This window comes from Pagrus pagrus (genome assembly GCF_965226575.1).
Source record: "Pagrus pagrus genome assembly, chromosome: 20".
In the NCBI taxonomy this organism is placed as follows: Eukaryota; Metazoa; Chordata; class Actinopteri; order Spariformes; family Sparidae; genus Pagrus; species Pagrus pagrus.
The window spans coordinates 10,611,208-10,637,744 of NC_140207.1; the positions used below are offsets into that span (position 1 = coordinate 10,611,208).

Consider the following 26,537-nt stretch of genomic DNA (forward strand, 5'->3'; position numbering starts at 1 on the left):
ATTTTGCAGTGCTGGGTCAGAAAATGATGAAATATGGCATGAGCCAGATCTGGGCGCATGTCTAGGGTCTCCTTCCCAGAAACGGAACAGAACATAATTTAATATCTATATATTTATTATTTATGTTCTCTTTAATCACACATATATACCATTTTCAGTGGTTTCACCTTGTAGAAACTCAGGAGAAAGCATCTGTAAATATAAATTTCTCATTTAAATATATAAATGTATGAAAAGCTGGAGACAGTGCGGTTTGTGTAACATTTCGTGTCAGGATTTATTTTGTGTATTAAACACAGCGCGGTTCACGTGAATTGCGACTTTCCGAGGAGCACTTGAACGCAACAGAACTCTGGGCGCACATGAGTATGACGTCATGCGCTCGGACCGTGCCGTGACCTGCTGCTCCGGCTATGCTAGGGGTTCGTACCAACAGATGTTCCGCATAAAACACAGTAAATACGCGTTTTTTTATTGAATGTTTCGCATTAAACGATATTGATTCAGTGATTGTAGAAGGTAACCAGCGTGGCAGCAGTGAGTGCTATGAGCGGCGGTCAGTATTTAGTAGCGCATGTGTATATTTTAAGTTTACCACAGCTAGCTGGCTAGCTAACTTAGGCTTGTTTCCAGCTAGCCAAAAGTGAAACAGGGATCGGAGCTACATGACTGAAAGCTTGTGCACTTCGTCTCCAAATAAGCTCCGTCGAGGTATGTTTGTGTTTGTCATTATTTATATGGCAGTGCCAGTTAAATGTGTGGTGTGAAGTGTGCTGTCATTATCGGTAACGTTACTTCCTTGTGTTTGTATTTACATTAGCAAAAGGGTGCAGCTGTGATTTAAGCTAATTTTGTACTAAAGGCATGTTGTTAAAACGTGGAAGCAGGTGTCAGGAAATTATGACACCCGAATTGCAGTTTAAGATGTAATACAACGTTTTTGTTTAGTTGGTTTATGTTGTCACAGACTATATTAGTAGCTACGACAAAATGTTTACCAAATATTGTGACCATAATATTCAGAGAGTAACTATCTGTAGTAGCTGTGACAGCACAGGTCTGTCTGTACACCACTGACACATCAGGTGACAATATTTGGTCGACACTTTTGTGTTTTTTCATGTTGTAAAAAATCCTCTTGTCTAGTGATTTTAAAAAAAAAGAAGAAAAATAAATATTTGTAGTGGCAGTATAGCTAAAACTCCTTATTAGGGGTCAGCCAGTATGGCTTTTCATGGCCGATACAGATTATTAGTATTAGTAGTAGTATTGGTACAGTTTACTCAAGTACCAATCAGATAGTGTTGTGGGCCGGACACTATTAAATTATTTTATCGGCAATCTGATTGAAAAATTACCGATATTGATAATCTGAAAATGCTGATTATCAGCCCTGATAACTGGCCATGGCCGATAACCGATCCACCCCAACTCCTAATCAGGTTACAGAATCTGATGAGTCACAGAGTTACATCCAACAGAAAGGAGCCATTTTAATTATTCATTCAGTGATGTTGCACATTGTGTTTCTTAGGTATCAACTCCATTACAAGACGTAATCATGGTCACTTCCTGGCATTAGCAGCAGCAGCAGCTTGACGCTCATCATCATGGACTCCTGAAGTCCTCAGGCTTCGGCGGCTCATCAGGTCGCTTGCGGACGTTTTTTGGACCTGAGGTCCCCGTTCAGCCTACAGCCTGAGTCGGAGTCGGGTGGGGACAGATGGGGAGCAGTTGCTGTCACGCTGAGAGTCCCTGTAGCAGTTTGGAGGAAAGAAGCGAGTTGCTGAAGGAGGACTCAAAGGTCACAGGGCCCGCATGTGAAACAGCGAGGGTGGGCACTCATGGCCCTGAAGAAGATGATAATGACACGAGGTGAGATGATGATTTCAATAATAGTTTGGAGACGTCAAGCATCCATTTATGTTTTACTTCAGCACTATGTATATCACTACATGATCTGATGACATTGAGCTTCCTTATGGGGAAAGAATCAAGACGTTATTTTAAACCGGTTACTCAGCAGCTCGTCACACCCTGATAGATATTTTCATGTTCTCACGGATGTAGAATAGAGATTAAACTGAACATCGTAGAGAGGCAGTTTGGCTCAGAGACAGCAGCCAGTGAAATAAAAACATTTGTACAAGAAATAAACCGAGAAAGCAAAGATCAGTGACCTTTGGGCAAACAGTAACAAATTTTCCCTCTTAGTTTCTGTCCTTCGGTCTGAGATCATAACAAATGTCAGAACTGACTCAATAGAGGAAGAATCGAATGCTTTTTACAGACAATTGTCAATAATGAAACTACGTTCGTGAGGAGGCATAGACTGGAAGATGAGACGGTGGGGACTTCCCGAGGTCTTAAAGGTTTTCAGGAAGACGCTACAGAACGATGACCTCCTCCAAACCTACAATATGGAAAGAGTCTTGAAAAGAGTCTGAATTGATTAATCATTTCAGTCCTTTGTCAAGAAAAAAATGTTAAAACATTTGCTGGTTCCAGCTTCTTAAATGTGAGAATTTGTTGCTTATCCTCTCTGTGTTCTGTCACTCAGGACACCTGATGAGGCCAATATAAAGGCGGGGATGAAGGCTGAGGCTGTACAGGTGAAGGCTGAGGCTGTACAGGTGAAGGCTGAGGCTGTACAGGTGAAGCCGACTCCTGAGGTTGCAGAGACGGAGCCCAATAACACTCAGGAGAATGGACCCATGATGGAGGTGGTCACACAAAAAGCAACACCTTCTCCCAGGAAAGGGTCCAAACTCAAAGAAAACTCCACCAGAGCACAAGATGGAGGGATGAAGGACCGTCCTGCGGACAGCGGACAACCTGAGCTTCTGCTATGCACTTTAAACTCCCTGCAGAAAGAACCCACCAAGGCTGATTGGGAGGCTTTTACACCAACAAACGTGGCACCAGAAAAAGAAAATCCCACCTCACCACAGGAGAAAATCCCTGATAGCAGCTCACTAACAGCCGAGGCAGTTTGTGCAGAAAACCATACTGAGACAAACGCAACAGGAGAGCACATTAGAGCGGCCACTACTCATGATAACGATGAAGAAACAGCAATCAAGGTTGACAACGCTGCACCCGAGCCATCGGGGGAGTCTTCTCAGAATAATCACACTCAGCTCGCTGCAGCAGCTTGTCAGGTGTCCTCCGTCTCTGCAGTCAGTCAGGAGCTCGACGAAGAGTCTCCGAGCTGGTGAGTCACATGACGAGACAAACTGTAAAGTTTCACTTTCTGTTTTGTTTTGACAAAGTGCACAAACATATCAGAAGCTCATGGCTCAGCAGTGCTTTAATATTTATTTTACTATGTGTTATTTAATTAGTATTTTCATGTCTTTTTTTAAAATCTCGTGATGTCTAAATAAACAATATACCGTAAAGCAAACACTGATGACTGTCGACCAGCGGTTCCTGAGATGGTGGTTGGGGAAGAGGTTAATCATGAGGCGTTTGTGGGAAGACACAAAGGATAGGAAATCAGAAAACAAAAAAACAATTTACTGCAAAACATTCAGACTTCCCTCATCTTTTTCTGGTGAATTACTTAATTAATGTGGCTCTTTAGTTTACCTTAACATCTTCAGATATTCCTGTAGACGAGGGCTTAACGATTCATTAAAGTTGAGATATGACCAAGTGCAATATCCAAATGGCAGGAGCTGCAAGGGTCACCGTGTCTTTTCAGCATTACTCCTTTTAAAGGGGCATTATGTAGTTTTGGAGAAGAAATTAAAAGTCAGAATTTTAATAGTTACAATATTAATGAGGTAATAATACAAACTCACATATTTATTTTATCCATAACTGAATTAATAAGCTGTTCTCAGAGGAAAATAAGGTCCCCAGAACACCATTTGAAGCTGGTCACAGTATGATGATGGCTATAAGTATTTAAAACAACAAAATGTAACTTTCTGGAGAAAGATAGCAGCTTGTTTAGTCCAACCTGTCTCTGTAGAGTCATTGTTGTGCATCAGCAGACTGATGGTGTTTAGAAATGAACCTCTCTTCTCTGTCCCTCTGTGTCTAGCGCTGTGACAGAGGATCCAGGGAGTGGATCTTCAGCGTCCACAGAGGAGGCCGCTCCTAAAGTCACATATAGCCATGATGTCCCTGAGTCTTCCTCTGGACGAGAGCCCACAGGACTCAACCACAGCGGCGAAGGACTCTCAGCCAACTGTGCCGAGGAGCCAGCGACCACAACTCCGGAGGACGCCAGCGAGAGGTCAGTCGGTTCAGAGTTTGTGGCCTCAAAACAAGACACTTGTTTACATCAACTTGTGTTTTTGAAAAACCGCACAGCAACCACTAGGGGGCATATTGACACCACCACCTGTTGCAATATCAGAATGATAGACTTCCTATGAATATTTTCTGCAATATTTGTACAACTAAATATACGTTTCATGATATAAACTGTCATTTAAGTTGCACTTTAAAGAATATAAGTTAAAGACATACATAGTAAAAGTCCTAGTTACATTTAAAGCAGGTAAAGTAACAAAGGTGTATTCTCTCTGCAGCTCAAAGTCCGATCAGGATGCAAAGCCTGATCCTGACTGTGCAACTACGAGCTCAAAGGAGGTCACTTCCTTGGAGAACAACAAACAGGATGTTGGGGAGGAAACGATGCCGAAGGGAGAAGAAAAAGATGGAGATGTTCCCAAAGCGGAGGAGAACGATGAGGTGAAGGAGGAGGCGGAAAGCGCTCCCACGGAGACTCAGGCCGGGAAAGATGCTGAGCTTCAGGAGGTGACTGAAGAAGAGGAGCAGCCGGCGAGCTCGTCCAGCGGTGTAAAGCCTGAAGAGATATCTGTCACGGAGAAGGGACACTCTGCTGAAGACGGCCTGGGGCACAGGTTCGTTAAGTTGTGTTTCTGCAGCTTTGTCGAGTGAATTGATTTAAGCATCACACACATCACATGTTTGCCATTTAGTAAGATTGAGTTACAAAACAGGAAGGCACTGTTTAAAGCTGTGTGGCACCACAGCCAGCACCACGTGTTTAGTCTCCAGCTTTGAGAGCACTTACACATCATCGTCCCCAGAGACGGACATCGTTACAAAAGTGAGTGTGTTACTGCCTCAGATTGACCACTAAGGACACACAGTTCTCTGGTGAAAGTGATGCAAACACAGAGACAATACTATTTCTATTGATATTTTTGGCATTCAGCATGTTGCCGTGGGGTGGTTTAGTCTATCGGGAGTTTAAAGGACGAGGTTGGTGTTTATTTTTTATTGTCAACAACATTCCATAAAAACACCAAAATCAACAGTGTCTGCTGGCCTCAAACCCGTCACTCTTAAAAATGTGGCACAAACATGCAGTATATTTCAGTTTTTAAACCTCCGCTCATCTCTTAAAGGGACAGTAGATGGCACTCGGCTTTTGGTGCTCAAAAAAATTGGTGAAATTGGTAAGAAATAGAAAGATCACACTATAGAGAGATTTAAATAAGATAGTAATAAATAGGAGTAAGTAAAGATATTTTATACAAGTAATAAAGTCTAAAATAACTGTAAAAATGCAGTAAACTATAATATGTGTCAACTACTTTTGTTTATATCTAGAAATAGAACTGCGGCTGGAAATAGAGCTGTAAGATATGAAGACTCCTGCTCATCATGACAATGTGGGATATAAACATTAACGTCGTCCTCCTCAGATGAGCTGTAATGTTAGCTAGCGTAGTTACCTAGTCGCTCGTCCATGAGTACATACACATAAACTTCCATGCTGTGTTATTTTTTTACTTTTCGGTGTTTAAGATGAGATAATCCTTTATTAGTCCCACGACGGGGTAAATTTGCAATATTACAGCAGCAAAGGCGGATAGCGTGGAAACAATGTGAACAATTTATACATATATATAAATATAAAAAACTACATTTACACCATTGCACATTGAGACGCAGAAATTGCACATTAGGATAATGAGATTGCACAGTTTGAAGTCGATTTTGGGGGGGGGGGGGGGTGTCTACTGGGAGCAGTGCTGGTTGTACAGTCTTAACAGCAGCAGGAAGGAAGGACCTGCGATATCGTTCCTTCACACACTTAGGGTGCAGCAGCCTGTCGCTGTGAGCACCATCTGAGCGCCATCTCGTTCTGTGGTACTAGAAGGAAGGCCCATATCTCCAAAACTCTGCAACTCACACAAAAGCAGTCTAGATGCATAAATTGCTCTGCGGATAAGAGGAAAAGTACGTATTTTTCATTTTGGGGTGAACAGTCCCTTTTATAGGCAAACGTTACTCAAGCAGGAGCAAACAGTGCATTCTTGGGGGACTATTTTCGGCTGTGGATTAATGCCAGTTTGGTGCACTAGTGAGTATTTACAGCAGCAGGACAGTGCATGTGGGATTGACTCAAAATAAACTAGTGTGTGTGATCACGGTAACGAAGCAGCATGTGACCCAGTGTGGCTCACTGATGTGTTTTTAATGGTTTGTGGAGGACATTGGAGGTCTGTGGCAAAGCGGAATAATATATATCTGTCTTTGGACCATATTTGTTACGAGGGTTTGTCTTTTTTTCTTAGGATCTGTTGACAATTAGAAAAATATGAGCTATTTTTTCTCCTTTTTCAGTGAAGAAGACTTGTACAGAGGATTTGAGGAGCTGTCAGCACCAGAAGAAGATGAACCAGGACCGCCGTCTGTGTCAGAAACTACACGTCAGTAAATCCAAGAAGTGAAATTGCATCAGAGATTTGAAACAACACTGCTTTTGTTTTGTCATGTACAACACAGACAATGGTCCTTTTGTTTGCATCCATCACTTCCTCTTTACTCTCCTCTCTCTTCCTCAGTTTTAAAGGTGGAGGACAAATGCAGTTTGGACCCGGCGATGGATATTCTGTCTTACAGTGAGAGAGAGTGGAAAGGAAATACTGCCAAAAGTGCTCTAATTAGAAAGGTCGGTGTTGCCTGCAGCTCCTGGGAAGAAGTGCTTCAGATTAAAGCCAGTTGTTGTTTTGCACGTTAAATGGCTAAAAGACTTCCTGTGGTGTCCCTGTGTGCTGCTGCAGGGTTACAAAGAGATGTCCCAGAAGTTTGGCAGCTTGAGGAGAGTGAGGGGGGACAACTACTGCGCCCTGAGAGCAACGCTGTTCCAGGTGCTCTCCCACAGCACCCAGCTGCCCGAGTGGCTGCAGGACGAGGACATCACTATGGTAAACACGCACTTAGTGAAATGCCGTGACTTGACTGTTGGTCAAGCGCCATCATTTTAGCAGATTTTACCTTTGCAAAATAAAGTCGATTCTCGCTCGGTTAGCCATCGTTAGCAATACCAGCTGATAACAACGCATTGCATGGCAGAGCAAAGTGTGTACGACAAATAAGACATAGAGGTGATAATAAATATATTCTACAGCTTTCACTTACTGCTGATGCGTGGAGCAGCCATCTTGGATTTTCTGGTTGGGGTTGGTGAGGATCTTCCGACCTCTGGGGGCGTTGTTTGGTTGAAATTTCCGACTGGGAACTCAGAGATTCCGACTTCCCAGTATAATAGGAATAGCGCCGTAATTACTCAAGACCATCAGAGCAAAGAAAAGATAACATGAGAAAAGCCACAAAACTCGACTCTAACATCCATGTTTTTAACAATCAGTGATTCAGCTCATTTGCACGCAGCTAAAATGACATCTTAGCTTTTTTTAATCTTTGTATTTACAGCTGCCGAAGCAACTGGAGGCGCAGGAAGGTCTGATAAGTCAGTGGATGTTTCCTGGAGAATGCCTGCAGGGAGATGGGACTGGAGATGCCTCCCTGCAGCTAAAAGGCTACATGGAGCTTCTCCGAAATAAGGTACCGACTCCAGATCTGCCCGGAAAACATGTGAGAAAGTATTTTAAAAACACAGAGCCACCAAACCACAGCGCTATTTTTGTGCCATCCATGGACAGTGAGGGTATTGATACTCATCCACAGAGCTTTTAGCTGTGATTGCTACCATATGTTAAAGGGAGGCAGGCCTCTAAATGCTGGCCTGCTCCGTCTCTCATGGCTTTTTTTTTTTGTCTCTGTGTGTCATTAACACACAGCCTTGTAATGCCCTGAAGAATTTGGAGGTAAAGAAGGACCCTCAGCCTCAAAGAAACTGTTTCAGCTGTTAAAACCACAGCGTCTGTCTTTACTACAACAGAGTGAGGCCCCAGACAGAATTTACGGTCGGACGCTGCTGCTGGTAGCTTGTGAGGAATTCTGGTGTTTACTGCACACACGTTTTTTTAAAAGTCAGACCCCTTCAGCTTTACGAGGGGGAGCTGCGTGCCGGTTTGTGCCCGACATTATGGATTCTATATAGTTGCACTCGGATAGACTGGGGGGGGTGTGGTTTGTATATGTATATGCAGGGAATGGGGGGAAAACCACCTTCCATTCTCCCCTCAGTGAATACCAGTTCAGTGAAAATGTTTTTTTTTTTCTTGGTTTTTGAGGCTGCAGTTTTTTGAAAATGAAGAAAAATGTTCGACCAAATAGCCCCAGGAAGTAAATAAACAACTGCAGCTCCCTCTTTTACAGTCCTGTCTGTGTTTAAGACCAATGGATCAATAATAGATTAAAAAGCATCTTTGGTTTTTTTTCTTCAACACAGAATTATTGTGTTTCTCTGATGTTTTGCAGTTAGAGATGTTTGAGCGGAGGGAAAGAGGTGGAAAGGCTGAAAACACCCAAAATCGTGTCTCACTTATCAAAACACTAAATATCATTCACGGCCGGACAGAGCATCGTTTAGATCACTGTTGTTTTTTTGGGCCGTGGCCGGAGGCTTTATGTTTTTAAGTTGTCCGGCTGTCCGTCCCATTCTTGTGAATGCGATATCTCAAAAATGCATTGAGGGAATTTATTCAGACATCAAGTGTCCACTATGACTCAAGGTCGAACTGATTAGGTGGCCAGAGGTCAGAGGTCAAGGTCCCTGTGACCTCGCAAAACACATTTTTTGTTACACTAACAGACATCAGTCCTCATATTTGTTAATACGAAGCAGCAAATATGTGGTATTGCACTTGATAATTACAAAAATAGTTATTGATGAATTTCCTCGATGTGTTTCCAGTGGCAGGCAGCAGTGGACTGCTCCTCTGCTGTGGAGCGGCAGCAGTTGTGCGAGCAAGTGTTTCACGGAGGAGAAGAGGAGCTGGGGCTGCTGGAGGCGCTCAAGCTGCTCATGCTGGGCAGAGCGGTGGAGCTGCACGGCTGCATGCAGGCCGGCGGCGACGTGCCGCTCTTCTGCTGGCTGCTGTTTGCCCGGGACTCGTCCGACCACCCGCGCTCCTTCCTCTCCAACCACCTCAGCCACGTGGGCCTCAGCGCCGGGCTAGAGCAGGTAGGAGACACCCAGCGCTCCTTTTTATTTGCAAACCGCAGATTCCCTCCAATGGGCTTTTAAAGACGTGTAATTAATGTTTTACTGGGTGCATACAGCAGTTTCCTGGCAGGTAGGGAGCATTCACGGGAAGCTTGTGTGGCAAAGAAAGTAGCTACTGGGAATTTCTTTTGAATCCAGTAATTAATTCTGATGAATAAACCACTGTCATGCTTGGTAAAGTACAAAAAAACAACAACAAGATGAGTTTGGGTGTGTAACATTCTTATCATCTGAAACCCGAACAGTAAATACATGTCAGCACTTGTGTGGCTTCTCTGTTTTCGAGCTGTAACATCTCTGCATCACCAGCCTCGGGCCAGAGGTGGTTTCAAAAAGAACAAGGTGCTGAGTGGTTTAATTGTTATTTTGACTCTTTTGATTAAAGCTTCTACAGGAATGATTCCCATAAAGAAACCCCACCCATAGATATCCTGTGCTCGAGCAGCTGTTAAGTATGCATTCTGTCACCGTGCAATTACCTCCCTGCTTTTTCTGCCTTTGGTGCAGGTGGAGATGTTCCTGCTGGGCTACGCCTTGCAGTGCACCATTCAAGTTTACAGACTGTACAAGGCTGACACGGAGGAGTTTGTCACCTACTACCCAGACGACCACAAGGATGACTGGCCGTCCGTGTGCCTCGTCACGGAGGACGATCGCCACTACAATGTGCCAGTTGTAGAAGCTGCGGAACAGAAGGAGCTCGACGAGAGCTGATCGCCGCTGCAGAGAAATCTCCTGCCATACAAACACTCCTCAGGTCGATCTAGATGAAAAGATTTACGCCGGTTAAAGGGATGGGTTGACATTTTGGGGAAACGCGCTTTCTTGCTGAGAGTTGGATGAGAAGATCGATACCAGCAAGTTAGCTTAGCAGAAACATCGCTACCCTGGCTGTGGCTTTTATGTAATCAAATCTGCCTACATATTCTCTAAAGCTCATTAATTAAAAGGGTCTTTTTGAGGTTTTTATATCACTCTAGTTACCCAGTAGTGTTCCTTATCTATTCAAATCCCCAAATTGTGTGGAGGAAAGTGCTGCAACCTACATAACTGCCTTTACTAACATGTAATAATTTTAATAACCCTGAAGAGAGCGCAGACGGACTCGCTCTTTAACATGTTATTTCTTCTTTGTTCCGGCTGAGACGATGAACTCTTTAAGTGTTTACTGAGGTAATAAATCAACTGAGAAGAAGGGTCATTTTCTCATAAGCTTATATAAAATCAACTTCTTTTGTGTAACCAGTTGAGTTGACCCCTGCTGGCCGTTTGAAAGAACGCAGGTTCAACGGCTTCACTTTTAAGACGCGAAGCTCCGTCCATATTTAACATGTTACAGTCGGTGGGCTAGCTGTTTTCCTCTGTTTCCAGTCTGTGTAAGCTAAGTGGCTTCTAGTGTCCGCTGGAAGGGGTAGCGATCTTCATAATTAACTCACAGCAAGAAAGCAAACAAGCGTACGATCCAAAATGTCTGTTCCTTTAAAAAAAATATGCTGATTCAGACCCTGTACAAGATGTGATTTACACGTTTGTACACACTGTACTGTACACAGAGTTTTCTATTCGAGTATTTGTACATACGTGCGTCCGATATTGCAGGAGCATCTCAGTTAGGTTCAAATTAGTTGGCAGGTTGTCATTTTGATTTTTCTGAGCAACCTTTTTATGTTTTATACTCAAAAACAGAGTGAGCTGCCAAAACGGTGCCAAATTGATTACATGGATGGTGTTTACACTGGAATTTGGGCACTTTGATTTGCGTATTTATTGATTTCTTTATGTAAAAAAAAAAAAAATGCATTTAAATGACAGCCGTAAGTGACGTGACTGAATTAGTCAATGAAAGGGGTGTAATGATCTATCAGGTTTCACAGCAGCTCACACCAGATTACGATCGGCGGACTTTGAAGTATAATCGCAGCAGGATTTGTGAAGGTCCGCGTGCGTGTGTTTGTAACTCTGTGTGTGTGTGTGTGTCAGACTCAATGTGTAACATGTTGCCTTTAACCAAGCTGCTCTGAGGGGGAAAACGTGCCAATGTTGCTGCAAATACTGGCAACAGTCCCAACCACCAGCCACTGGATTCAGTAGTAAAACGCTCGCTTGGTCCTCCATGTTGCCTTAGAAATAATGCACAATAAGAATGAATGTTGGTCGTTAGTGAGAAGAGGCCATTTCCTTGCCCTGATTCCAGAGCAGGTGAAGGTGATACGTTAACAGTCAAAGCATTGCTCACGCCATTTGCAGGAATGTTCTTGCACTGTCAGATTTTTGGATGGCATTTAGATAAAATGAAAGTACAATTTTTGTAAAAGTCTTTGTTTATTTAAGGTTGGTTTGATTTTATCAGCTTGGTATTTGACTTTGCCTAATTTAAAGAACTATAAACATGATTTTGAACTGATGAAGTTTCTGAGGTATGCTACAGAAAATGACATAACATCTGTAAAACATGGTTCAATACAATGGATTTTCCTACGCTCTATATCTGATCGGTGTCGACTGTATTTTCTTTCAGCAGCACTACCATCCCAAACAAGTCTTTCTGGATTTCTGTTTCTAACTGGGGTAAAACATCAAGTAACATCACTATGTAGGATAACATACTGTGCATTTGTTTTGTCTGTCAACAAAAGAAATCAAAAACATTTCCTTATTTGGTGTAATAACATGCTTTATGGTCATTTCAGTGTTTTGTCACCTTCACCAAATGTGCAAAAACTGGTTTGTGTCAAACACTTAAAGGAAAAGTTCACCCAAGAGTGAAAATTCAGTCGTCTTCTCGCCTCTATGCTGTTGGAAAGGTACGTGAAGTGTCGTAGTCCACAAGACATTATTCTCCTGAACAACTGAAGTAGATGGGGACTAGTTTGAAAACATCCAAAAATCACAGGAAAAAATTACACAAAATGGCTCCATACGGCTCGTCTCGTGTGCCTTTTTAGGCTTTAAAAAGGGTGTAAATAACATATTCAATTCAGTTTGGGCTCTCTGGGCTTCTGGAGATTTGGATCATGCCGGACGAGCTGCTTGGAGCCGTTTCTTGTTTCTTTTTAGACATTTCAAAATGAGTCCCCATCTCCTTCAGTTGTTTAGGAGAACACTGTTTCACTGTGGGCAGGTGTTTTGTGGACTACGAAACTTCACCCAACTTTCCATGAGTAACTGAATTTTAACTTTTGGTTGCACTGTTTCTTTAAATCCTTTCCTACATCTTGAATTATTGAAATGATCAAAATTTGGTTGATTTTGCAATTACTACTATTTTTACACATACAGCAGTGAGGTCAAACGACGAGGACCTGAAGCAAATGTCAAAACAAAACACAAGGGTTAATAATAAAGCAATTTATTAGCCAAATAAGAATGCCTATACAGTATATACAGTACATACGACAGTCTGAACACTACCAGGAAAATGCTTGGCAAAACAAAAGTAGATGGACTCCCAGACTGCATGGAAAGTGAACAATCATAACTGTATTCTGTAACACACGCAATGATATAACGAGGGATTCCTGACCCCTCTGGGCAATTAAATATACACATTGCATTACCTATATAAAACAACAATAATCTGTACACCATTGTATGTAAAATACGATTGCACAACCCAACAAGTCCCACAACATATCTATATTTGAATTCAAGCAAGGCCTTGCTGCTTAGTCTTGATAAAATAACATAATGAACCCTGTATTTTGGCAACTCCACTACCACTCGACAGATGTTTCATTCTTGCTGCGGAGGAGGAAAAAAAGTTCTCCTGTGTCGTTTTTCCCTTGTTTACCAGTAGACACATGGAAGTGGTTAATACAGCCACTGGTGTGATGATGCAAAACTATGAGAACTGTTGAAAAGGTCGGAAGACAACGGTATTTACACGATGAATGAACACTTGGAGGTGCATGGCTTTCTTTACAGTGTGCGTTTTAATGGTGTGAAGGTCGACGTGAAGAAGACCTCGTCACTCTTGATTCAAAGTTTAAAGTCTGTCCGGAGGACCTCTGAAACCAAATCATACTCAGGTCCTCGCTCCTCTCCAGCACTGTAACACTCGACAGTCTCCTCTTCAGCAAAGTTCCACATAGAGGTCGGCTTTACCTTCCCCCTGCTCTCAAGAGTTCACTCCTGTTCCTCCTCCTCCTCCTGGAGCTCCTCGATGGCGTCCATCTGAGTCCTGGAGCACACCTCGCTCATCGGGGCCGAGTCCTCGCCCTCCACCACCAGCTCGTTGGACATCTCGTTGTTTTTCTGCAGAGACAATAAAAACTGCATAATGCTTGGAAGACACAGAGAAAAGGAGAACTAACAGTGCCAAAAACTGCAACTGAGACCATTGTTGTGCTAATCTCGTACTTGATTAGCTGCAAAAACGGAAGAACAGTATAATTGTGAGTAATCCAGTCCTCACGTGAAGATGTAAGTATTTAGGAGCACGCAACACCTCCTGAACCCGATGACCTCATTAGGTCACACTGCTGGTTATCAGCACTAACTCGCTACCAACTGGAATATTTAGAAGGTTTACTGTGATAAAGAGTAAACTGTCAACTGGGAAAACTGGTGTTGCTGCTCTTTGGGATCTTGTACTAAAAAACAGGTGGTTAAAAAATGTTCCAAACTTGTAGTTACTTGAATAGAAACTAAGAAACAAGACATTTCGGACCCTAAATACAGGAAGAAGAGTCCTGCACACTGTCCACTTCACTTGCAATTAAGTTTATTGACAGCAATGTTTCAGTAATTAGACGTTCATCAGGTGACAGACGGTGTGGCCTGATTGGGCCATGCCAGTCCACAACCCAACTTAAGACAACCTCCCCCACTGTCTTGCAAGATAACTTGATGAAGGTCTAAGTACCGAAATGTTGTTGTCAATTAACTTAATTGCAAAGGAAGTGGACAGTGTGCGGGAGTCTTTTTCCTGATTTTGTCGGCCTTCAGCCTTCTCCTACACCCTAGCTTTTTATGCTAAGCCAACCAGATGCTGGAGTGTGGTGAACCTGAGACTGTCTCAGATGGCAAATGGGTATGAGTGAGCATGTTTTTTTAAATCTCTGCACTCTGATATCAATCAGCCACTATGCAAAAAGGGTGACCATGATTTGCTTTGAATTACAGCCACCTCATTTGCACATTTAAAGGGCAACTCCACCAATTTGACACATTAAAGGCTGTTTACAGGTGTGGGGGGAGGACTACTGTATATGTGGAAAAAGTAGTATAAATCCTTTTGTGGCTCCAGAGGAAGCTGCATGTAATCTGATACAGTGATGTCTCAGTGGCTAAACTGTATTGTTGGTAATGTAGGCACCAGGTTTGGAAAAAAGCAGTCCACTGTTCTACAGTGCACTCCTACAACACTATTGGACTCTTTGGGCAGTTTTGGTCCCCCATATTTGAGGTCTTTGCTCTCCGTGTGCATTAGCAACCGATTAGCCTCAGTTACATGTCTATTCACACCGAACACGATGATAATAATGAGTGACGGACACACCCAGTTCAAAATAGCTGCTGATGGGATTTGCAGAAAGCACAGAATAAGGTGTGTACTGTAGTACCGCACACCAGGTGTTCTCACCTGTTGTCGATAAACATAGCAGGCCGCTATGGCAACCATTGTTGACTCTCCTATGAAGCCGGCCAGGAGGGATCCAACCCCGAGTGTGGCCCCGTGAACCCTGAAATACAAAAGGATTGTAGAAAGTTTTCAGTCTCTAAATGCTTTTTAAACAAAAACTGTTTGTTTTAGGACCGTGTCAGTGAATCCTCCTCCTGTTTGATCTTTTCAGCATTTAAGAATAGAAAAGTAATAAAAGTATTTTACTGTGTGACATATTACAGTAAGCCTGAGTCACAGTGCTGACCTTTGTGACCCTGACAGTGTTCTCTGAAGTGTTGACTTACCCCATATAAGGCAGCACAACTAGACTGGTGATGAGGACAATGATGCGGAGAACCGAGCTGGGGGCCAGCACAAAGGTCTTTTTCAGGGTCATGAGCCATCCAGTCAAATGAGCCCGAACAGTCACTGCAAACACACACACACAAAGTGGAAACATCACCCCACTGGTCTGAGCTACGCCCCGGGTTAAAGCCACAGCAGGGAAGGAAAATACAGCTGGACACTGATGCTGAAAAACATCTAAAATCAAGTGTCTTACCTGGCAGGGGAAAAAAGGAGAAAATTCGGAGCGGAACCACACACAGCTCAGCGAACGCGTACTCCACTCCAATGACATCAACCAGGATCCTCTCTGACAAGTGAGGAGTCCAGAACACCACAAAGCAAAGCTGGACACAAAGTGAACAAAAGCAAATTAATTTCTGCGTTCGCTGCACCACAATAGAGTCGCCAGGCACGCCTCATTAGATTTCATTAGTTCATTAACTCAAGGGGTTTCGGATTGAATGTGGGCCTTTGAAGCTCGCATAACACAAGCGAGCGAGCGAACGCATGACAGACAATGTTATTGTTTCTAGAAGCAGTTGCCGAGGCACGTGCAACATTACCAAAGCATCTCAAAGCTATTGCTGTATAATAAGCACATTAGAGGGTTTAGCACTGAATAGACCTGTCAGACCTGAACATGAATTATACATCAATGTGTTTAAAATTGTATGAAGACAGTTTCTGAGCACTGCAAACTTAAAACAAGCACCAGGGGGCCGAGAGATCCATACAAGGTATTTTTCTGGTTACAATCTGACTTACTAGACTGTTACTAACTCAGTCACGCACTCTCATGTTGTCTCAGCTGTGAGGAAAAAGTAATCGTGTTTCATATCTGGCATTTCGCACATAGTATTTATACAAAGGGCAATCCAGCCTTCCTTGTGTAAAGACCTGCAAGTCGACCTGAGCGAGTCCACGTACAGGCCATCTCCACATCTTTACAAAAAGGCAACATAATCTAAAAAGGTACTATGCAGAAGGAAAAAAAACAAAAACAAACAATTAAAAAACCAAGAAGAAAATATATATCCATCTATCTTTGATAGATATCAAAGATGCTAGCAAAGCAACACAGTCCATAAAATAAGCATAAAGAAACGTCAGATAGAGCGAACCACTGTGTTTAACCAAACATCAATATTATATATCAACGGACGTAAGCATGTTTGCCAATTTCACATATTTCCACAATGCAAATAAACTACCAGTTGTTAGCAGAACGTCACAGTGATTCCTCTATAGACTCATACGAAAATAATCCCTCTAATTCATCACTAATGACCCACGCAGTAACTGTATCTGCAGAGACCCTGTCCTCTGCCTTTGGACGTTTCTGGGCATCAGCAATTCTAGAGAAAGACAGCTGATTGTTGAGTGGCTCGCCAACCCAAAGCCTTGGTATTTGACGACCTTAAAATGAGGTCAAATACCATTCCAAGGGCACCACATACCAACGCTTTGTGTGGCGGTTCGCCAACCCAGGCCCTTGGTATTTGACAACTGCACAATGTGACTTAACGACTAACTATCTCTGTGTAGAATCACTTACTGCACCTGAAAAATCCTGCAAAGTCAAACTTTACCTCACCTCACCTCAATCACTCTTCTTCTAACTGCTACAGTTGATCTGAGTTGAACTGCTTGTCGACTGTCAACAAGTCAATTTCATCCCTGTCCTCGCCAGACAGTCACATACTATATACACTATTCCTCACTGAAAACACATAAGAGAAAAAAACAAACCTGCCCGGGCAGCTGGATAAGAAGGTGACGCAGGCATTCTAATTTCAACAAATGGAAATTCACCCAAATTATTCCCGCTGTGAAACCAGTCCTCATTTGAACACCAGTCAAAATGTCTTTATATGTTATTGACACTCTACTAGGACATTGCCCCACAATGTGTAAACAGGCTCAGGTTACCCCGTAATAAATCCTAAACCTATCTCAAGTTGGAAACTGTAGACTGGTCTCACTTCTATCTTTTCAATACAAAGTTCTACATTAAACCCTGAGGTCAGAAGACACTGTGAACCACCAAATCATCCTGTCAACCCTATCTATACCATCTAGACCTATCTAGTTTGAGTGCTACCTCACCGGGCTAATAGGGATCCTTTCAAAGGAATCCAAGCATCCCTTTCTTTCCACTGGGATACCTCAAGGATTGGTACATGGTCCCTTGGTTTTCAGTATTCACCACCTAGCTGGGTTTGATTATCCAGGAAAATGTTTTTTCTTACATTTCTATGCTGACGATACCCAGTTGTATCTGTGCCTCCTGCAAGAGGACTGCTGTCTCAGTGCAGATCTTAGTCTGCCTCAATAATATCTCAAGGATGATGGACTTTGTAGTGATCTCAGCAAGTCCTTCTGTTTAGTATCCAGCTCAGTTCCGCCTCACTCTCACCAACCAACTTTAAGAAATCTGGGCATCCTGATTGAAGACCACACTGGGCTTGGACCGATTTTTATTGTGGTGTTCGCCATTATATTCGATATTTTTCATAATATTGAATATCAAACCGCTGTTACTGCATCTTAAGGCTTTTATTTTGAAAAGAAAATGCACATGGAGCATGTCGTAGCAGCAGAGGCAATGTGCGCCTATATTTGGAAGGTTATAACAGGTTAATTGGCCTAACGCAGTGGCATGCACGCAGTGCTTTAACACAGACATGAAGGTCTCAGTTTCTAAGAAGAACGTCAGCTCTCCAATTTGGCAGTATTTTGGGTTTAAAGTAGGAGAAAATGTTGAGCAGAGGGACTTTAACGAGGCTGCATCCCATCTTTGCGGTCGTCACCCAGCTGAACAAACAAGCGATGATGATATCATCTATTGTGATATTTGGGCAGGACAATATCGTGAAATAACATTTTGGATATTGCCTACTTCACACTACACAACATCCAAATAATCAGGTCCTATCTGACTGTGTAGGCTGTCAATTCCTTGTACAGCCATTGGTCATCTCTTGCCTTGACTACTGTAACACGCTTCTTGCAGGCCTGTCAGTAGCTCAGTCAAAAAACTGCCCAAAATCTTCACTTTTCATTATCCTCCTTTGGTTCCCTGTCACTGCTGGCTTTCAAACCATGTCCTCAGTGCTCACCTATACTGTATATGGGCCACAAGCACAGCACCAGCATTGTGTGCTCCAAAATTCAGATTTATGAGCCTTCTCTTTCACCACGCAGGAAATTCGTCTAAAAACTTGCTTGAGAAGCTACCTCTTCCCAGAGTACTTACTGGTAAATATCAAAATATTAATACATATCCAATATGGACATTTTAAACAGTTTTAATACTCTTAATACTGTTTTGGGGTATCGATACACCAGGACTAGCCAAGTTTTTTTTGCTCTCCTCTCATGCTTTGCTGTAGTGCCCACATAGCGCTACCTCCTTAAGAAGTGAATGGTCTTAGTTGTTTTATTTATCCTTTAATAAAAAATCTAAAATCTTATGCTCTCAATGTTGTGTCAATTGTGGCATTTGTGTCATTGGAACGAAGAACGTGAGTTTTGTGGCACTTCTCTGATCTACTGTGGCTTGGATTGTACCTCATTTGTTTAACAAAAGTGTTTGCAAAGTTAAGAAAATTATTTTATGCTGCCGACAGTCATACTTCAAGGTAAGAGAAAATAAGGGGAGGAGTGAGGATGACACACAGTACAAGCTCTACAATACTTTGAGTTCACTGATACCATCACACACCTGTGAAAGATTTACATATCTAGTAGGAAATGATGAATTTCTCAACAGCCTTTGATGTGGCTTTGCGGTAGTTTGATCCCCTGAACCAAAATATAGGAACAGATTACTTACAAATGATGATTTCATTAGGCATCACCTTACCATCTATCATTATTTTAGCAAGATGGAGGCACATAATAACCAATTTGTGTAGCTTAAGCAAAGCCGGCGTCTCCCCTGACTCAGCTGCGGTTTCTCCAAACAAGGTGACACATATGCACTCGCTGCTTTGACATCCTGAACGCAAACTGTTTTCATAAGATGGATTTATTGGTTATGAAACATTTCTACTGTTCCTCTACTGAATGTACCATGCATACTTTCTCTGCTGTTTTTCCATTCTGTTGTTCTTCCTTCATCTGGCATCAGAACAAGTCCTGGCATGAGAGCTGTCAGTTTGAGTTTTTCAACACCCCTACAGGCCATACCTATCTGCCTCTTGTGCTGTGTCGAGCACACACCCTCACATTCATGTTTACAGCTCTGGGACTCCACATCTGGCATGCCAGTCTCCTCCTCCCCCTTCTCCTCCTCCTAAAAAGACCCAACCTTGGCCACAAACTTCCTGTTTTTCTTACTCGAGCTGCTAAGACAAGGAACTGGTGCAAGGGCTTGTTTTTACTTAAAAGAAATGAACTTTGCATCATAACGTTGAGTCAAGGCCAAATATTACCAGAGAGACTGGCTAATCAAGAGTTCTTGCCGGCATAATTGTCCAAACAGTCTGCTGAAAAACAAAAACACTCTGCAGCAGCGAACATAATGTGACTGCAGTGCTCATTACTTAGCAGGAACGTTCACCTGCGAGAGGCTTTAGGGATGTGTTAACCGATATGTTTTATGTGAATGCCTGTTTTATTAAGCTCTTAAAGCTTGTGGGTGTGTTGGGGGGTGACACAAAAGCTCCTGAGCCTCTTCACAAATTCCATCCTACTGTGTCTCCCTCTCTCTGCAACCTGAAACCACGACAGGACAGCAAAGGAAAAGTACATTCAGTACGCCTGTGACTAAGCTGTGAACACCCCCCGTCGCTTTGCACGTTAGTGTACAGCTGGATGAGCATAATTAGCTGCCCGAGACCTTTAGAGCTCCTAAATTTTGCTCGTTTCTGCAGATAGTTTAGTGCAAAACCTTTGACAGCATCGCCTGTAGCAAGCTATGCAAAAACATGTTTTTGCATAACACTGAACTAGATATGTCAGTCATAGATCTGAACCCTGACCGACATACTTGTATCTTCCAATCTGGAATACAACAGGTTTTGATGAAGGTAAACACAGCAGAGGACAACCTAGGTCAGGTGTTTTGAGCTAGACATTCTGCATGTTAGTGATGTGTTATTACAGAATCTAAACATCAGTATGTGCAGAAATACATTTAAAAGCTGTAATTTGCAGTATTTGCCGTCAAAACATATGGATCATGCAGTATAATTAGGCATTTTAAAGGAAAAATGACTCGCTTTGGATGAGGTGGTTGTTGTAGTATGGGGCTATGGTAGCTGTTAACTGACACCAACTGTAGGAGAGGTCAAATCTCAATAAAGGACACCTAACTGTAGGCTGTAATCTAATACTCAGCTAGTGTAGAAGTGCCTATTATGAAAATGAATACTGGAACTTCATGCTCGCTGTATCAATTATCAAGGTGGGTCTAAATGTTTGAATAACAACACCTTATAGGGGCAGTTGTGGTGTCCCTAAAAAAAAGCCAGATGATGCCGGAAAACAGCTTTTCCATGTTTGATAATGCAGAAAATCATTGCATATGACTGCAAATATTGCAATATTGATGATATCCAATATTGGCCCAAGCCTACCAACCATATCAAATATATCCTCCTCGGCTGAGCTGTAACGTTAGCTAGCTTATTTAGCAAGTCTCTCGCACATGAGTAGATGCAAATGTCCTTCCGTGCAGTGACACAGAAAGAAGATAGTTCCTACTTGAAACCGCTCACAACAAAGTCTGTGGATTATCTTGAGTAACCAGGTCGTGATTTCAAAAGAGAGACATTGCTCTCAAGTTTTTCAAATATATGTTGTGCCATCTAGATCCATCATATTCAAGAGAAGGTAGACACCTCTACTGCTGATAATCAATAGTCCAAATCCTGAAGACAATAGAATTATAAATTGAATTCATAACGACATAACATGCATAGATTTGAGAAGCTAGCGTCAAAGAAATTATTATCTTAATGATGGCGAATTCTTTATCAAAACTGTTGCCGTTTTATTTTCTGTCAAACGTCAAAACATTTCAGCTTTACACCTCATAAATTTTAATTCCAGCCAGAAGTTCAGGCTTGGTTCAACACCAACCACGAAAACAAACCGTTAACCACACCTTTTTTCTGAGCTAAGTACTGCCATATTCTGAAAGCACAAACATCCAAATTATACGCGAGTGAAAACATTTTTCACCCTCATCTTACCGTGAGTGATAGAGCCAGACAGCAGAATGTAAACTTTTTAATGTTGGACTTGGTGACCGGGGTGCAAGCGTTTAGCTTGTTGCTGGGATTGTTCTGTTGGTAAGAAAGCAAAATTAGTGACATAAACAAAGCCATCGGCAATAAACTGTTACCACTGCAGTTAACACTTTTAAAAGGGGAGTCTGGGTTACCTTATCAAAGGCAGGGTACACTGCTCTCAGTTCAGTTAACCAACCGTAGGGCATGTGACCCACAGGGTATGTGGCTGTGAGGACAGCCACGGCCTGGAATGACAAAGAGCTATAAGTCATCAGCGCGCCACCGCTTTAATGTTAAAAATATCACACGCAGCACACACAGCTAAATTAATGACAGGTGTCTAACAAAAGCTGACATGAAAGCAACACGTGTGTCCCTCACTTTCCCAGTGGTGTGCGGTTTTTCACAAGTTTACGATTGGATAACGGCCTTGAGCTTGTTATTGTGTCCCGAACAACAACGGGCAGTGTCAGGCTTTACGCGGGAACAGTAGGGCCATGTCGGAATGTTTTCACTCGCTGTAATCATGCCCTGAGTTTCACATGAACATGGTGAATCACCCAAACCACTGGCAGCCAGTGTTGTCAATGATTTCCAGTTCATTCTGGTAAACAGCTTTGTATTGTCTCTAGTAGTTAGGGTCTCTGTAAGCCAGAAAGCTCCAGAGGGAGTTTGTTAGCATCTGGCATTTCATGTGTAATAACTTGAGGGAAAAAATTGGCCCACTGGCTTCACATAGCTGTAAATTCCCTGTTAATGACACCTTATATTGAACAATAGTCTATAATTACACGAGTAATTTGTGGCAAATTTATTAATAACATCCAGATAAAATGTAAAAAACAAAACTTTTACATCATGAAAGACAGTCAGTATTAAAAGAAAAAAGATTTTCTAGAGGAACAGCCGAGATATATTTGGGCAAATTAAATTCATGATACACCCACCTCCGTAGCATCAGAGGTCCCCTTGAGGTCGCGAGACACAAAGAGGTTGACGATGGGTCGGCTGATGCGCTGAGTGGCCAGGATGAGGGCCAGGGGCCACCAGAAACTCAGCATCTTTTTGATAGTGGCGTCGCCCTGCAGGGATCAAGACACATCAAATAAATCACTAAGACACATTTAAAAGCTGCACTTATAAATGTTTTGGGGAAGAAATTTTAATCAGAAGAGAAAGCTCTTCATTGATTTTTTTTTTTTTTATGACCAAACCTAAATGACAACACAATTTCATACTGTTTTACTTTGTTTATATGTGGCAGACCCTGCCACCTTTCTAGCTTCAACCAGTGTTCTGGACCAGCTTGTTTATTCAGTTATGGAAAAAATACATGAGTTTGTATTTATTCTCCAAAACTACACACTTAATTCCTTATCTTATTATGACAAAGTTCCACTAAGGTCAAGGTTTCTTTGGATCAGGAGGGTCAACAAGATATAACCATGTAGAAAACAACACTTTTCTCTAGAGGAGGAATTTAAACAGTTTAAGATTAAAAAGGCAGCACTAACCCCGACATCAAGCCCACTGGAGTCTGGGATGTTGTCGTGAATGTTACAGTAGTAACCCAGACCGACGATGCTGAAACGGACCAAGGCACCCATATACAGGGAAAGGATCGGGATGAGTAAAGGCTCCACACACTCTAGGTTACTGTGGAGGAGAATGGCCACGAACACAATCTGCGGGAAAGAACAGCGACCATAAAACACCAAAAATCTCAAGACTGCAAAACTTGCTTCCAAAATGAATTAAACTCAAAATGAGGGAAATTACCTGAGCCACAACATCAGAGATGGAGGCTGAGCCTACTATGACGCTGTACTTGTGCTTGAGAAGTATCCCTGCGTGAATCCACGCCTTCAGACAGAACAATGGACACAGATGTTATGCCAAGACACCGAGTTTTAACCTCAAAAACAAAAGCTCGACCACAGCAGGATGACAGGCTATATAATGAAAGTTGGCTCGAGTTTGAATCAGGAAATACACCATGAACAGAGGATTAAAAACCTATTTTTAGGCCAGGTGTGTTTACAGAAAGTGCATGCTCGAGTGATAAAATGTCTGACTTCTCATGTAGAACAATCCTTCTGTACTGCATACTCACCATTGCATCCAACAGAGGGAATGCAGCCAGGTACAAGAAAGCCTTTCTTGTCTTGTGCCCCACAGATTCATCCACATGGTGGAGCTTATTAATGATGTAGTATCCTAAATCTGTGTAAGCTATAAATGAAAAAAAAAGGAAACCACAAGTGAGTCGAGGTTAAGGAGTTAATTTCCACCCTGTTTTCATTGTTTTGAGCTGGCACAGGGTGCTACAACAATGAAACTTAAAAGGTTAGCCACAAATACCAAAACTTCGCTTTTAAAGGATGCGGTTTAAGCGCAGCGTGTCATCAGGCGTGCACAAACAACCCTTAACAACACACCTATCAAGATGTGAAGGACGAAGGCGATGGCGCCGGCCGTCACCATGCAGAACACAGCCTTCCTCCGGTCCCTCCTGCTGTTGACAAACACCAAGCCCACATTCTTGAAGTCGCTCATGGGTCCGGTGAAGAACTTCATCAGGGAGTAAGCCAGGCCGTAGCTGGCCAGCATTTCCACTGCATCCTCTTTGACTGTGGCTATGCCCCTGTTGAGGGCCTGGAAAAGATATTACACGGTGGAATGAGACAGCACAGGAGGGGAAGTTGAGTGTGGCACCGTGACCAGTCCACATGACCATGACTTAGCCTAACTTTATCACTGGCCAGACAGAAATAAAGACTCCACTGCAGTCGTGTGCGCAATAAAATAATGAGACCTTTGACTATTGCAGAGCAGTGTCATCATAATGTGCAGACAGGAAACACCCGGCAGAATGATTTCCATTCAGTTTTACCTTCAGATCATTTACTACAGCTGCCCTTTTCCTCTGCAGGACTGTGTGTGCTATTTATACCAGCTAACAGAGCCATTACATAAGCTTAATCCTGACATCTCCAGGCTTTTTTCCTTTTTTTTTTTTTTGTTATTACTCTCACACTATCTGCCCATTGTCTCTCGGGAGAGGGCAGCCACCACATCAGTCATTTTGGTTGAGAAAGGACAGGAAATGTCTGAGCAAGAAAATATGAGAAGAATCCCCACCCCCCACCCCCCTCCACAATAAAAATGTACATCCGCCATCATGTACTAACAGGCCCTGAGTCAGATGTACTGATTATTCAAAAAGCAAAATAAATCACAGGTTCGTAGTGTGATGCTTCTCCAGGACAGGCTGGCTGTTAATATAAATGGTGGCATCTTCTCTTCCCAGAATAAACAAGGGGCCTCCCTGTGTGAGAGCTCCACACGCCTCCCCTCTTCCTAAATAATGTATATATAAAAAAACCTAATGGACACCTCCACTGTAGCTAAGCTAGCTCCGGCTACAACACAAGCCAGCCGCGTTTAGCTAACTGACGACACGGAGGTCGAAATGTGGAGAGACGGGTTTTTTTCCCTGAAGATTAAAAAAAAAAAAAATGCAGCTGTTATCACACAGAAACATGTTTCACACACACAGCAGATAAACGTTAACGCCGTTAGCCGCTGCTAGCAAAGACAAAGCTGACAAGTGTTGTTGTTAACCGACGCCAAAGCGAGAGGGGAAAAAAAGACAACACAAGAGCCGTTACCTGTTCCCCGAGGTCGATGGCAACATTGGTGATAGCCAAAGGCACCAGGAAGCGGATGAGAGGCCAGTAAGGACTGAGAGATGGAAACTCCACCATAGTACAAGCCGGGATGACAGAGCGAGGGGCATCTGCCTCGGTCTTGATTGATTAAAAAAGACGACAGTTGGCGGCTAGCGGGCAGTCGGAGCACCTGTGTTGTTTTCTAGCGAGCACGGGAGGTGAAAGTGGGGCAGCGGCAGGAGCCGGCGGGGCGCTCCTGTGGCGGCGGCGGCGCTTCTTCGCAATGCTTCGATGCTGCTGAGCGGAGGCGAAGGTCAACGGAAATTTCAGACCGGCGCATCTTCCTCCCAAATCATCGTCGAGGGGGTGGGGAGAGACGCAAGGTGACATCAAACAGCGCCGAACTCGAGCGAGGAAGCGTCCCGCGGTGTCGCCGGTGCTGACTGGGATGAGGGCGATAATCCGAAACTGGTTGGATTAGTCTCCGAGCTCCGCATTTGACTGCGCCTGTGCTGCGCAGTCCGGCTGTTGTCGACCCTCCCCGCGGCTGGAACCAACTGCTGCCCGCACGTGGGCCAGGCATCCCGGCCGTGACATCATCAGCGAGTCTAAACCTGGCTTTTATTATCACTGCCTGTACACACACACACACACAATCAGGGCTGCATAATGTGTGTTTACATTACAGCAGGGCAGAAATAGTCTCATAGTGTTGCACCGGCTGGCATGTCATGGTGAATAAAACACACACACGCATTTTTGGGAATGTTTATCTCTACACGCAGATGCCACTAAATATTGGGAAATTTGACTGGACCCTGGTACAAAGGTTGTGCAGTTGGATTTTAAATGGTGAGAAACAACCACATGAACCCTCACGCAGGAAAATAGTTGGTCCTGATCGAGTTTTAGTGTTTACACTGCATCGTCCTTTGAGGATAGGACATTAAAATCTAGGATAAACAAATAAACCCTGATATGGCAATAACTAGTGATATACTGACCCCTGGGGGACAAAGCTAGCTAGAGAAATACTTCACATAGGCATGTCCACTGTTATTTATGTTTAGTGCAAATATTTTACAACACATCACTTTTGAGAAAATGACAAGTATACACCACTTCAAAAACAAAATAACGTTCACATGAATCCCAATATCCCTAACTCATTTTGAGTATCTGTCACAGATGTGTTTGCTCAAGGTCTTTTTAATGGTATTATAGTCCACATAATGCAGTGAATCACAGATACAGTTGGATAAACACAT

General features: G+C 42.9%; 2 protein-coding genes across 3 annotated transcripts; one reads left to right on the forward strand and one right to left on the reverse strand.

Annotated features, from left to right (window-relative positions):
• Positions 1-271: 271 nt before the first annotated feature.
• LOC311249848 (uncharacterized protein) lies at positions 272-11,891 on the forward strand. 2 transcript variants are annotated; one of them, XM_084341171.1, is made up of 11 exons: positions 272-711; positions 1,535-1,875; positions 2,561-3,214; positions 4,052-4,246; positions 4,545-4,880; positions 6,616-6,701; positions 6,837-6,943; positions 7,056-7,199; positions 7,708-7,839; positions 9,095-9,364; positions 9,914-11,891. In XM_084341171.1, the coding sequence occupies exons 2-11, from the start codon at positions 1,724-1,726 to the stop codon at positions 10,118-10,120; spliced, it is 2,283 nt and encodes a 760-aa protein (XP_084197297.1). In that variant the 5' UTR covers positions 272-711; positions 1,535-1,723; the 3' UTR covers positions 10,121-11,891. The 2 variants fall into 2 exon arrangements, with proteins under 2 accessions (XP_084197297.1, XP_084197298.1); XM_084341172.1 differs by having other exon boundaries at positions 272-455.
• An 848-nt stretch (positions 11,892-12,739) lies between these two features.
• ankha (ANKH inorganic pyrophosphate transport regulator a) lies at positions 12,740-25,852 on the reverse strand. Its single transcript, XM_084341173.1, has 12 exons — positions 25,270-25,852; positions 24,037-24,253; positions 23,712-23,830; positions 23,378-23,461; positions 23,113-23,283; positions 22,546-22,680; positions 21,751-21,843; positions 21,560-21,652; positions 15,574-15,703; positions 15,317-15,440; positions 14,991-15,090; positions 12,740-13,660 (listed from the first exon to the last, which is right to left on the reverse strand). The coding sequence occupies exons 1-12, from the start codon at positions 25,363-25,365 to the stop codon at positions 13,532-13,534; spliced, it is 1,491 nt and encodes a 496-aa protein (XP_084197299.1). The 5' UTR covers positions 25,366-25,852; the 3' UTR covers positions 12,740-13,531.
• Positions 25,853-26,537: the final 685 nt, after the last annotated feature.